This window comes from Podarcis melisellensis (genome assembly GCF_964234715.1).
Source record: "Podarcis melisellensis genome assembly, chromosome: 7".
Lineage (NCBI taxonomy): Eukaryota > Metazoa > Chordata > Lepidosauria > Squamata > Lacertidae > Podarcis > Podarcis melisellensis.
This window is the reverse complement of record NC_138539.1, coordinates 9,669,203-9,682,978: the sequence shown is the minus strand read 5'-3', so window position 1 is coordinate 9,682,978 and position 13,776 is coordinate 9,669,203. Positions and strand designations below refer to the sequence as shown.

General features: G+C 46.5%; 1 protein-coding gene across 1 annotated transcript in view; it reads right to left on the bottom strand.

Annotated features, from left to right (window-relative positions):
• Positions 1 to 1,041: 1,041 nt before the first annotated feature.
• The window catches only part of ZFAT (zinc finger and AT-hook domain containing), a 93,668-nt gene continuing 80,933 nt past the window's right edge, over positions 1,042 to 13,776 (bottom strand). Inside the window, exons 15-16 of the mRNA XM_081918667.1 lie at positions 12,686 to 12,816; positions 1,042 to 2,636 (exon numbers count right to left, since the gene is read on the bottom strand). Coding sequence (XP_081774793.1) covers positions 2,394 to 2,636; positions 12,686 to 12,816 — 374 coding nt within the window. The 3' untranslated portion in view covers positions 1,042 to 2,393. The remainder of the gene's footprint in view (positions 2,637 to 12,685; positions 12,817 to 13,776) is intronic.

Below are 13,776 nucleotides of genomic sequence, written 5' to 3'. Positions count from 1 at the left end.
CATACCAGATGCCACCCCAAAATACAGTTTGTGTGAATGACAATACAAAGGATGCACTGGTGAAAAAAGGCAGGAGCTGTATAGCTGCTGTATAGTCAGCCCGTTTCTGCACTATACCCCACAACCTGCCAGGCGGTAGAGGAATGGATAAAACAAAGAAAAGTCCTTACCATCAGCTTTTTATTCAATATTCACAGAGAGAGGCTTTGTAATGCAACCTCTTGGAATAATGGCGTTGTCCCAATTGAGTCTCCACCCACTCTGTCTCTCTCACTTCCTCAAGAGTCATCACTGCGGGTGCTACAACGTGCCCTCTGCCTTTGAGCTCTTTGCTCTCCTACTTTCAGTGCTCACCAGGTTCTGGGAGATGGTGGGTCTGGAATGCTTTCTAAAGACACTGTGTCCGTCAGCTGTCGCCTCCCTGGTGCTTCTTCTTCCTCCTCCTCTCCCATTATTTTCCAGCTTTCCCCCTCATCTTCCTCTGAGTTGGGACCTCCCTCAAATCCCTGTTGTAATTCTGAACTGTCTTCTTTTTCCCTGGAAGGGTCAGGCTGGGGAGGTTGTTTCCACCATTCCTCCTCTGCCCACTTCCTGACACAGCCCAAGGAATTGTCACTCTTGCATGTCAGCTGTGAGATACCCAATGAGATGTGACATTGTTCGTGGAGCCCAGTGGTTAAGTTCTCTGCTGAATGCACTGCCATGTAGTTCAAATCACAACCTGAACACGGGACATGAGATCAGAACACATAGGGCCAAATTAGATCCATTCCCCAAGGCCTACTGAAAAAAAACCACATGGATAAGCTGGTGTAGCCAACATGGTGTCATCTAGAAGTTGTTAAGACTCCATTAGCTCTGGCCAGAGGAGGCTATGCCGAGGGATGATGGGAGTTGTAGTTCGGAAACATCCAGAGGGCACCACATTGGTTTCCCCTGAAACAGAGTCTTTCTCCAAATTGCATGCCCTTTTCTCCACCAAGAGCAGAGTGTTTGAGCCCTTACTTACAGCAAGAGATGCTTGCATCTCTACTTTGGGTGTTTCCTCATAGCGGATATCTATTTTATTATTTAAGGAGACAGAAAAAGAATAAGACTTCCATAGATCACCCGTGTCTAATCAATACAGAAGAGTGATTCAATGCAGCTCAAGGATGCAGAGTTAGTGCTTTTGCTTTTTGTTTTGGAGAAAATGCTCAACGTTTGCCAGGCTGGGAGAAATAGGATCCCGAAATATCATTCTATCACTGTGGCTTCCACAGATTTTTTTGGCTTGGTATTACTTCTCAGTGCTTCAACATGGCATCCATTGTATATTATATGAGACATAACCCTGTAGCGGGTGTGTTAATCTAAAAAACTGTGCCCAAGCTATGATTTTTTAAAATATATATTTCTGAAGTTATTGCTATTGCCTGCAAAAAAGGAAAGGGGGAGACAAGGAAATAATGCTTCACAGATAGGAAAAAAGGAAGAAATCAACTATATATCTCCAATATACGTGCCCAAAATATGTCACAACCATAAAACACTTGCATTTTGGCAGGGACTGTGCATCTGAAAGACCCTTAGAGGTGGGATCTTTTCACTCGCGTGTCAGATTAGATCCCATCCAAATAAAAACGTGGCATGCTCACTGGCACAGAGTCCCGGTTTAAAAGATTAAAAGATACGAGATAAAAGAGAACACATTTCTTCGGGTAATGATCTCGGGTCTTCAACAATTCACAGTGACAAAAGGAAGGAAAGCTGTCTTTGGGGAGGTTAAAATGCTGAACACCATTTAGAAAGAAGCACTGGAGAACAGCTGGCTCTGATTCACACCACCACATTTTCTGCATGTTGAGTGAACCCAACCCAATGGAGCCTGTTCTTCTGAACAGCTTCGCTGCAGGGCTGGTTGCTTGGCAAGTCTTAAAATGTGAACTTTCTGGGCGGTTGCTAAAATTGTCCTTTCCCGTCTACAGTCTTCTTAAAGTGCATAACACACATTTTAGCGTTTATCAAGTGCTGTCCACTGCCATTGCCCACTCTTGCTTTTTTTTTTTGGTTTACCTCTTGCTCTAGGAAAAGCATCTTTTATTCCAGAAGGTAGTGGCCATGACCATCCATCTGCATGGATCTGCTTACTGCGACTTCAGGCGTTCCTTACGAGTAGCGCCATGTGAAAGGAAGCTGCGCATGGCTCAGTACGTACCAAAACGTTTCCTGGCAAAAAGAAGAAGCCACCAGTCCAGTCAACAACCACGTGCGCCATCTGCCAAAGACTAAACATATGATAGAGCAGCAGCTGCGGGAGGTTCTGTTCTTGCCCAACATTAAATATACATTGGAAAACAAAGCATGTAGCAGTTTGGCGGTACCAGAAGGCTGGCCTCCCTTGGGAATTTTATCTAGATTTTCTGTCCAGGCTGCTCCTCCTCCTCCACCTGCTCCTCCACAGACTGCATGTCTTGCACATACACAATAAGTTCAGAGGCCTCTCCCCCCTGGGTGTAGACTGTCACTGTCCCGATCCCTTCCACCTCATCGGAGGAGACGACCAAATGGTGCTGCTCGCCCAGCTCGACGGAAGCTTGCTGCAATGTTTCCTGTATCATCACCGTGTGGTTGGCTGACTGCTCCTCTTCTGTCACCTGCAAGAAAAGGGGAGACGTTACAAAGGGTTTCTTTAGATGGCAGGGCTGCAATGTTTCTAAAACGAGAGCGAGGAAAGCTAGGTGCGAATAAATGACTGAGCCCCGTATTTCATAAATTATTGGTACTAAAGGAGATTGCAGTATTTGCTTCAGTTAAATAACAGATGAGCTCGTACGGCTGATGACCCACTAGGGAAAGGATGTGGGTCAGTGGAAGAGCCCTGCTTTGCATGCAGAAAGTCCCAGGAATACTGAACTACTGAAAGACCTAACGGATGTGCATTCATAACCAAGATTTAAGGGTTTCAGTGCATGTACAGGCATTTCATCACTGGCAAGGGAACAGCAGAGCCGAGGCGATGACAGAGGAGTTTGGTTTCCTTATGCACTTTCCCTTTGCTGAATCGCAGCCCATGAGTTTAAGCAGTTGGTAGACAATCTGTGCCCCAAGGGGAATACAGGCACATCAGCGCATTGATATCCACTCAATGGACTAGAAGCAATTCCATACTAAGGAGATGCATCTGAACAACAGCGTAGATTAGCCCAGCACCATGGCTCACTTGCCAGAAGGACTGGTCACCATTATCATCAATTTTTAATCCCACCCACCCAAGGACCATATTATCCTCAGAAGGACCACGAGAAAGACTGAACATGTCTGATCCAAAGTTGCCTAATGAGGTTCATGGCTGAGCAAGGATCTGAAACAAGGTCACCAACGCATTATCCACAGTGTTATTTGCATCATCTGGAGAAATAAGTACAATTCCAGGAAGACATTCATGCTGAAGTGAGTGTGTTTTAATAATCACACCCCAACACCTGACACCTTCTGTCCCAGCAAATATTTATTCAGAGTGGTGTGCACTAAGACAGTCAGCCTTGCAATGGTTATCTTTGCTGTGAGCCACTGTAGGGGGAAAGCAGAGCATGTAAGTTATGCAGAGGTTGGTCACCATCATTTGTTTCGTTGGAACTCTTTCTCTATTCCCCTCCTCCCATGGGGAGAGAGCCAGTGTGGTGTAGTGGTTAAGAGCGGTAGTCTCGTAATCTGGTGAACTGGGTTCGCGTCTCCGCTCCTCCACATGCAGCTTCTGGGTGACCTTGGGCTAGTCGCACTTCTCTGAAATCTCTCAGCCCCACTCACCTCACAGAGTGTTTGTTGTGGGGGAGGAAGGGAAAGGAGAATGTTAGCCGCTTTGAGACTCCTTTGGGTAGTGATAAAGCGGGATATCAAATCCAAACTCTTCTTCTCCCAGACCAATAGCTACTTTCCCAAGGGGAGCAAAAACGATCTGCATTTAATCTACAGCACACAGGTTCAAACACGAGACGTACTCCCTGGGTGTGAAAAAAGGGACAATTTTCTCTCAACGGATGATTTTGGATTAAAAACAAGTTAACTCGGAACATCTGAGCTCACTTTACTGTGGATTTTCATTCACAGATCTGCAATTGCCAATGCACAGTCTTTTAAAACGGAAAGTTGGGGGAAGGGATCAACTCTCCCCCAAATACAACTTGCAGAGTACCTGCAAACTATATCCATTTAATGCCCGTCAGGCCAGTAATGGAAATATCAGATGGCCCAAGGCTCCCTTCATTTCCAGCAAGTATGCTCTCTGAAATAATAATGGTACCAGCAATGAAGCATGAGAATGAGGGAGAGGTAAAATAAAAAGAAAGGGAGCCATCAGCATTATTATTTTTTCCTAGAGGAAAGAAAAAATGCAATTGCGTTGTGCCAAAAGGTTTGTTATATGACGCAGCTGTGCTCAACAGAAGGACATTTTATGTGTACATTGATCAGTATATGCCAAGCTGGCTGTGCCGTTTAATTGATTTAGGCTGGCTTCTTCTTTTGTTTGGAGAATGAATATCTTTTATTCAGGTTTCGTTTCTCTTTAATTTCATCCGAAGGAGGAAAGACGACAACACAGGAGCTGGAGCTCTAGTGAAAAAGCCCAATGCAACACCTCAAAGTGACAGGTGGCAACCAGTAAGCCATGCGGGCGAAGACACTCTATTGAAAACAACCATCCTTTACTCTTCCTCTGTTTCTAATAAGACTGTGAAACAGCACAGAGCTGGGAACTAGCAGGACCATGGGGGGAAAGAAAGGCATACGGTAGCCCAAGTAAATAAAGATCATTGGGAGAAGAGGCAGAAGAAACCAATCATTAACGTGTTAGCTTTGTGATAGGGCCAAGCTTAGCAGTCTCACTCAATTACACTATTATTAAATTATTTATTTATTTATACCCCGCCCATCTGGTTGGGTTTCCCCAGCCACTCTGGGCAGCTTCCAACAAAATATTAAAATACAATAACCTATTAAACACTAAAAGCTTCCCTAAACAGGGCTGCCTTCAGATGTCTTCTAAGAGTCTGGTAGTTATTTTTCTCTTTGACATGTGGTGGGAGGGCATTCCACAGGGCAGGTGCCACTACCGAGAAGGCCCTCTGCCTGGTTCCCTGTAACTTGGCTTCTCGTAGCGAGGGAACTGCCAGAAGGCCCTCAGCGCTGGACCTCAGTGTCCGGGCAGTATTATTATTATTATTATTATTATTATTATTATTATTATTATTATTGAATTCTGTTGGTGCTGCTCTCCTGAAGCATCACGGATAAAACAAGCTTGTTGTGCTGCCTCAACCCAGTCTCCAAACAAAGGGGGAACCGAGTTCTTGTTTTTCACTTACTGCTTATGGGAAGGGGAATAACAGAACCACAGAATTGCAGGGTTGGAAGGAATCATGAGAATCATCTAGTCCAGGAGACAGCAACCTTTTTCAGCAGGGGGCCAGTCCACTATCTATCAGACCATGTGGTGGGCCGGACTATCTATCTATCTATCTATCTATCTATCTATCTATCTATCTATCTATCTATCTATCATCTATCTATCTATGGGGGGGGGATGAACAAATTCCTATGCCCCACAAATAACCCAGAGATGCATTTTAAATAAAATCACACATTCTACTCATGTAAAAACACAGGGCAGCCCCACAAATAACCCAGAGATGCATTTTAAATAAAAGGAAACTAATGTAAAAACACGCTGATTCCCAGACTGTCCGCGGGCCAGATTGTGAAAGCGATTGGGCCGCATCCGGCCCTGGGCCTTAGGTTGCCTACCCCTGATCTAATCCAACTCCCTGCATTGCAGGAATCTTTTGCCCAACGTGGGGCTCGAACCCACGGACCTGAGAATAAGGGTCTCGCGCTCTACTGACTGAGAAGGATGAGCTTGGGTTCAAATGGAACAGCAAGCCACGCTCTGGCTTATTTTGTGGCGTGGCGACAGTGGGAACTTCAGGAACGTCTGAGCAGCATGCCTTAACTTGTTGGCCCCAAACCATCCTTTGTTTTAAGCTGCATTTTAATACAAAGTGTGGACATTAACAAGCATGTGAGGATGGTAAAGATAACCAGAATGTACCCGCAGGGTTGCCATATGTCCTCTTTTTCCAGGACATGTCCTCTTTTTCATGATGAGAGTCGCCATAGAGATCCATAGTCAAAAGTCGGCAAATGTGTCCTCTTTTTTGCTCTTCAAAATATGGCAACCCTAGAAGGTGCAACTGGGAGCAGGTTTTCCTGGCGCACCACTTGTAAGGAAATTTGGGAGAGAAGTGTGTTTGTGTGTGTGTGTGTAGAGGGAGAAAACCAGAGGATCAATGGGTCAATCAGAGGATCTCAGCGGACTTCATGGAGTCTGTCAGCTGCCTACCAAGGCATTGGGCTATCCGAGGCAAGCATTAAGAACTGTACAGATTACACATATATAACAATTTATACTGCTGGATCTAGACAGGTAGCCAAATGAAAACATATATGGCCATTGAAATAGGTACGCAAACCTCTATTTCACTGCTGTGTTTGGATCCAAAGAGATTTGTCACTGGTGATGGAATTTCAACGTCTTTTCAGATGGCAGGGGGAGGGGGCCGTTTAGTTTTCCAGGTGGTATCACAAAACAGGTTTGCAAACACCACACACGTTTATTCCTAAGGCAACAAGCCTCGCTGCCCAGCATTCACCGAGACCTGCAAGCAAGTATATTGTAGCTTGAATGGGATTCGAAATTGGCTTTGTTTACGTTGAAAGCCGCACATAATTTTAAATGCATCTGAGATGCGCAAATAAATAACAAGGAGAGGAAGATAAATAAAAATGCCGCTGACGCGAAAGTGAAATGAAACTAGAATCTCATTTGGCGCAAGGGCGACAAACGGAATGCTTATTCAATTTTATATTCTCCTGAAATGAAAATGGCCAATAAAGAAAGTTAACAGCCTCTCTACCTGCCTTTATCCAGATGTTTTTCATTGGTTTTGTCATTCCAGGAAAAATGATTAACTGCTTTCACTTGTGGCGCTCCTTGTTCTCTCTCTCTCTGGTAGACATATATCTATATTCTTCTTAGCGTGACAAATTGCTGTGTTTCTCAGGTTGGCAACACTTCACATCATCTCAGCACTTACATGCCCCTCTGCTTAGGTCCTATTGGACTGATCCACTGAGGGCATCTTTCCCAAAATGTTGCTTTTTTCCTTTATCCCTCTAATAAGGGAGTCAATGAGACAACAGCAGCTGCCAAGACAAGTGGAGATGCCCTTCCATTTCCCCCCCCCGGCAGCACCTACATTCTTTTCAACTGCTACCTGAAGCATCCTCCTTGCTTCCTGGCAGGAGCTTGATGCACAATCTATTTGTGTGTGACCACGCACACGCGTGGTGCTGGGTACCTGGAAGTGGTACCCAGAAATGGGGAGCACCCTGGAGATCCCTCCTGGCTCGCAAGAAGTCCAACCCCAGAGCCCAACAGAGAACCTCAAGATGGCAGTTTCTGCATGTGCTGTACACTGGTACCTCGGGTTACAGAGGCTTCAGGTTACAGAGGCTTCAGGTTACAGAGGCTTCAGGTTACAGACTCCGCTAACCCAGAAATAGTACCTCGGGTTAAGAACTTTGCTTCAGGATGAGAACAGAAATCGTGCTCCGGTGGCGCGGTGGCAGCGGGAGGCCCCATTAGCTAAAGTGGTGCTTCAGGTTAAGAACGGTTTCAGGTTAAGAACAGACCTCCAGAACAAATTAAGTTCTTAACCCGAGGTACCACTATATAGGGAAGTGAGGGACACATGAGGCTCGTCCACCTGGGAAGGTAGCCCATCTAGGCTTTGCGGGATAGCTTCAGGAGAAGAAAAGGCTAATACTATACAAATCCAGAGTGGAGTCCCTAAGGTGGTTGGATGGCACCAGGTACGCCTACCTTCTGGCAACTCCTGCAGCCAAGCTGGTGCCAAACGTCTGCTTTCTATTGAGCCACATCAGCCAGATCGAGAGGGGGACCTCCATACACACTGCCTAGGATTGCACCCCGGGGAGGTCACTTTGGTGCTGCCAATGCAGCAGATTGACTTCACCCCTGGAGACACACTCCACTCTCTCAAGACAGATGAATGCCAACAACTTTCAATGTTTTCCCCCTGATATAAAATATCCAGCTAAGCCTTTATCAACAAGGAAGATGGTCCATCCTCTGGTTCATTTTAGGTGCCCCTGTTTGTACGTTCTATAGCTCTAGGATGTATCTAATTTTTACATATGCCAATAATAATAATAATAATAATAATAATAATAATAATAATAATAATAATTTATTTGTACCCCACCCATCTGGCTGGGTTTCCCCAGCCACTCTGGGCGGCTTCCAACAAAGATTAAAAATACATAAAATGTCACACATTAAAAGCTTCCGTGAACAGGGCTGCCTTCAGATGTTTTCTAAATGTCAGGTAGTTGTTTATCTCTTTGACATCTGACGGGAGGGCGTTCCACAGGGAGGGCGCCACTACCAAGAAGGCCCTCTGCCTGGTTCCCTGTAGCTTTGCTTCTCACAGTGAGGGAACCGCCAGAAGGCCCTCGGCACTGGACCTCAGCGTCTGGGCAGAATGATGGGATTGGAGACGCTCCTTCAGGTATACAGGTATATATGTCAAGATCTAGCATGGTTAATGATTTTACAATAAGACACCTGAACGAAGCAGCCTCCTGTCTTCTGTGTTACATTCATGACATTGATTTTAAAATGTGTGATGGTGGGACTGGGACACCAATTCTTTGGTTTCTTACACATAGCCCCTTACGACTAGATGTACCTGCTCGTGTTTCAACAATGTATTTCAGAAAGCTGAGGATCAAGCAACAAAGAATAGTTGGGGCGTTTATTTCACTCAACTTAATTGAGATTTCGCAAGGCTAGCCAATGAATTGTCCAAGTCCTCAGCTAGTTTGGTTGTCTCAGGCTGCCAAAGCGATTACCCGAGTCATCACTTCTACTGAGCAGAGACACCCTGGGGGACGCGGTGGAATACAAAGGAGACTACAAGGAAGAGGTGAGGAGTGGGAAGGAGCAGAAGCAGCCATGCAAACTTTGCAAATGGTTCTGGCCCACTTGAAACCCTGTACCATTGCTACTCAGTTATTAAAGTGTAAAAGTTAAAGGACTTCTGGATGGTTAAATTCAACTATGGGGTAGAGCACTCATCTCGCTTCAGGCTGAGGGAGCCGGCCTTTGTACGCGGACAGCTTTTCTGGGTCATGTGGCCATCATGACTAAACTGCTTCTGGCTCAACAAGACACCGTAATGAATGCCAGAGTGCACAGAAATGCTATTTACCTTCCCGACGCAGTGGTACCTATTTATCTACTTGCACTGGTGTGCTTTCAAACTGCTAGGCTGACAGTGTGAGGTAGGCCAGTCACCCCAACTCCTTGAACAGGGGAGCCTCGTGCTGCTTGCATTGGCTGTTAGAACTGGTGCTCCAGCCAACACAAGCAATATACAATGAGCACTGCCAAAGGCGAGGGAGAAGAAGAGGAAGATCATGCCAAGAGTATTTAGAGTGTAGCCATTTTCATCTGTCACAGAAGCAATGCTTGTTGCTCAGCAGTTGGGCTGAAACCGAAGGGGCTTGAGGGGGAGAGATCACACTATTCCATAGCTCTGAGTTGCCACAGGATTATGGCTCAGGCCTTTCAGCAATCCTTGAGCTTTATAATAGTCTAGCTTCTCAACATTTGATAAGGACTCCCTGGAATATTACTCCCCCCCCCACTCTTGATCTTCTGCATATATAAATATATTTGCATTATCATATGCTTCTATCCCCCCTTTTTTTAACACAAAAATGATTAGCATAATGCCACCAACACAAAGATTCGAAACAAAAGCTGCAAAGGAAGTCATTTGGCAATCAACACAAGAATTTATCTCAAAGGGTGTCTACATAGAATAAAAGCTAACAGTATATAACAAGGACTCAGTGCCTTATGCAAGTATCTGAAAACATACAATTTTATTGAAATGTGTTTTTATGAGCAAACCATGATCTTAAGGTTCTTTATGAATAATGAAAGCCCTAATTATAAAAATGGGGTGAGAAGGATGCCTCATACTTCCATTAGAAAGCCATTTTTTTCCCTTCCTGACTCCAACAAAATCCTACAGATCAAATAAGTCCCCAGCAGAACCTCTGCAACCTCACTGCTTCCAACAGCTTGCAGATTGCTACCTCATTACAGGATAAAGCTCAGAAATGGAACAGAATGCAGGTCAATTTTCTCAACTCTCTTGCCTAGAGGCCAATTTAAACAGCCACTTTCTCCACAATGTGGAAACCTATCTCTGGAAGAAATGTAGCTACTCTGAACCAAGCAAGCCAGGAGGCAAATGGCATATGGTTTCATGAAACTGCAATCACCTCAGTTTCCTTGTGGGGGATTGCAAGTTTGAGAGTGCGGCCCCTGTGTCAAAGTCACTCCTGTACATAGAATTCCAAAATGTGTGTGAGAGAATGATGCTCCAAGCTTTCCCCCACCTGCAACATGCAAGGACTTTGAATGCAGCGAATGAGAAGGGGAATAAGTTTCCAAGATCAGCGATGCCCCCATCCTTTCACCCCCCATTCTGAGCTGGAACCATCCAGGGAAAAGGTTGCATGCCTGATGTCTCTCTCACCCGAGCTACTAGTTGCTCAATGCACTAAAATAATAGGCTCGCAATAAGTATTTTGATGTCATCTATCGAAACCAGCCCTATATCTCCCCACAACTTTATATACAGGAATAATGAATAATAATAATAATAATTTATTATTTATACCCCACCCATCTGGCTGGGCCTCCACAGCCACTCTGGGCGGCTTCCATAGAAACCAAAAATACAGTAAAATATCACACGTTAAAAACTTCCCTGAACAGGGCTGCCTTAAGATGTCTTCTGAATGTCAGGTAGTTGTTTATCGCTTTGACATCTGCTGGAAGGGCGTTCCACAGGGTGGGCGCCACTACCGAGAAGGTCCTCTGCCTGGTTCCCTGTAGCTTTGCTTCTCGCAATGAGGGAACCGCCAGAAGGCCCTCAGCGCTGGACCTCAGCGTCCGGGCAGAATGATGGGGGTGGAGACGCTCCTTCAGGTATACTGGACCGAGGCCGTTTAGGGCTTTAAAGGTCAGCACCAACACTTTGAATAGTGCTCGGAAACATACTGGGAGCCAATGTAGGTCTTTCAAGACCGGTGTTATATGGTCTCGGCGGCTGCTCCCAGTCACCGGTCTAGCTGCCGCATTCTGGATTAGTTGTAGTTTCCGGGTCACCTTCAAAGGTAGCCCCACGTAGAGTGCATTGCAGTAGTCCAAGCGGGAGATAACCAGAGCATGCACCGCTCTGGCGAGACAGTCCGCAGGCAGATAGGGTCTCAGCCTACATACCAGATGGAGCTGGTAAACAGCTGCCCTGGACACAGATTTCACCTGTGCCTCCATGGACAGCTGTGAGTCCAAAATGACTCCCAGGCTGCGCACCTGGTCCTTCAGGGGCACAGTTACCCCATTCAGGACCAGGGAATCCTCCACACCTGCCCGCCTCCCGTCCCCCAGAAACAGTATTTCTGTCTTGTCAGGATTCAACCTCAATCTGTTAGCCACCATACATCCTCCAACCGCCTCCAGACACTCACACAGGACCTTCACTGCCCTCACTGGTTCTGATTTAAAAGAGAGGTAGAGCTGGGTATCATCTGCATACTGATGAACACCCAGCCCAAACCTCCTGATGATCTCTCCCAGCGGCTGCATGTAAATGTTGAAAAGCATGGGGGAGAGGACAGAACCCTGAGGCACCCCACAAGTGAGAGCCCAGGGGTCTGAACACTCATCCCCCCACCACCACTTTCTGAACACGGCCCAGGAGGAAAGAGCGGAACCACTGTAGGACAGTGCCCCCAGCTCCCAGCCCTTCAAGACGGTCCAGAAGGATGTTATGGTCGATGGTATCAAACGCCGCTGAGAGATCCAGCAGAACTAGGAAACAGCTCTCACCTTTGTCCCTAGCCCGCCGGAGATCATCAACCAGTGCGACCAAGGCAGTTTCAGTCCCATGATGAGGCCTGAATCCCGACTGGAAGGGATGCAAATGGTCCGCTTGTTCCAGGCGTGCCTGGAGTTGTTCGGCAACCGCTCGCTCTATCACCTTGCCCAAGAATGGAAGATTTGAGACTGGGCGATAGTTGGCCATTGTGGCCGCATCTAAAGATGGTTTTTTAAGAAGCGGTTTAATAACCGCCTCTTTCAGTGGGTCTAGGAAGGCTCCCTCACGGAGGGAAGCATTCACCACCCCACGAAGCCCATCGCCCAGTCCTTCCCGGCTAGCTTTTATAAGCCAGGATGGGCAAGGATCCAGGAGACAGGTGGTTGGTTTCACTCGTCCAAGCAGCCTGTCCACATCCTCGGATTACATTCTGTTTTAGGCAGAGAATTCACACATTCTGTAATGCCAAATCCAGAAACAAATGTGGTTCAAGGTGGTGTTGCAAGGACAGCCCAGTATTGAGCTGTCTAGCTAAACAAATGTGGTCTCAAATAGCTTAGAAATATTAACTGTTTATTTGCATACAACAAACAGCCAGAAGTATCACTCCTTCTGTCTAATCCACACATGCACACACAGAGAGAGAGAGAGGAAAGAGTTTTGACCTGTTTCACAACAGTAACAGTTCCTGGGGCCATGGCAACGACAGAAGCGACGGCAGCTGCATCGTGGGGCTCCGAGCCCAGCTCTATGATCTGTTGCAGGATGTTCACAGCCGCGGGGTCAAGTCGTCCCCCTAATCGGAGAGAATGTCAGTATGAGAACCAGGACGGCGTTAACAGTAACACAAACTTGCCAATCTTCTGTTCAAATTCATCTCCTTTTGCTTATGTTTCCAGTGCTGCATACCCCGCCATGCCATTGCAGTGAGAACTTCCCCCGCTGATCCCTCGTTCAAATCCGTCTTCACATTCTTCCCTAGTTCCTTACAGAATCCTGTCTTCTCCCCTCACCACTGGTCTGGTCATATGCTTAGAGATGAGCCCCGCTGGTGGCACTACGTTTGCTTTGGAGGAATAAGAGCTTACGCCCTAATAAACTGGCCAGTCTCCAAGGTGCCAAGAGTCTCTTTTGTTCCATTTACATTTGGTGACCTCAGTAAGTCGTTAAATCCGACTGAACGGGCTGCACCGCTGCCACCTGACGGCACCGGGCGCAAACCTGGCAGCTATAGGCTGACATTGCCTGGAACGGGTCTTTTGTCCATCCCCCAACCCCACCTCACACTCTTCACCAGGCATTAGTGGGGTTCGGACTGCTGTGCTAGTTCCTTTTCAATAATAATAATAATTTATTATGTATGGATTTCCCCAGCCACTCTGGGCGCCTTCCAACAGCATGTTAAAATACAATAATCTATTAAACATTAAAAGCTTCCCTAAACAGGGCTGCCTTCAGATGTCTTCTAAAGGTCTGGTAGTTGTTGTTCTCTTTGACATCTGGTGGGAGGGCGTTCCACAGGGCGGGTGTCACCACCGAGAAGGCCCTCTGCCTGGTTCCCTGTAACTTGGCTTCTCGCAGTGAGGGAACCACCAGAAGGCCCTCGGCGCTGGACCTCAGTGTCCAGGCAGAACGATGGGGGTAGAGATGCTCCTTCAGGTATGCAGGACCAAGGCAGTTTAGGGCTTTAAAGGTCAGCACCAACACTTTGAATTGTGCCCGGAAACGTACTGGGAGCCAGTGTAGGTCTTTCAAG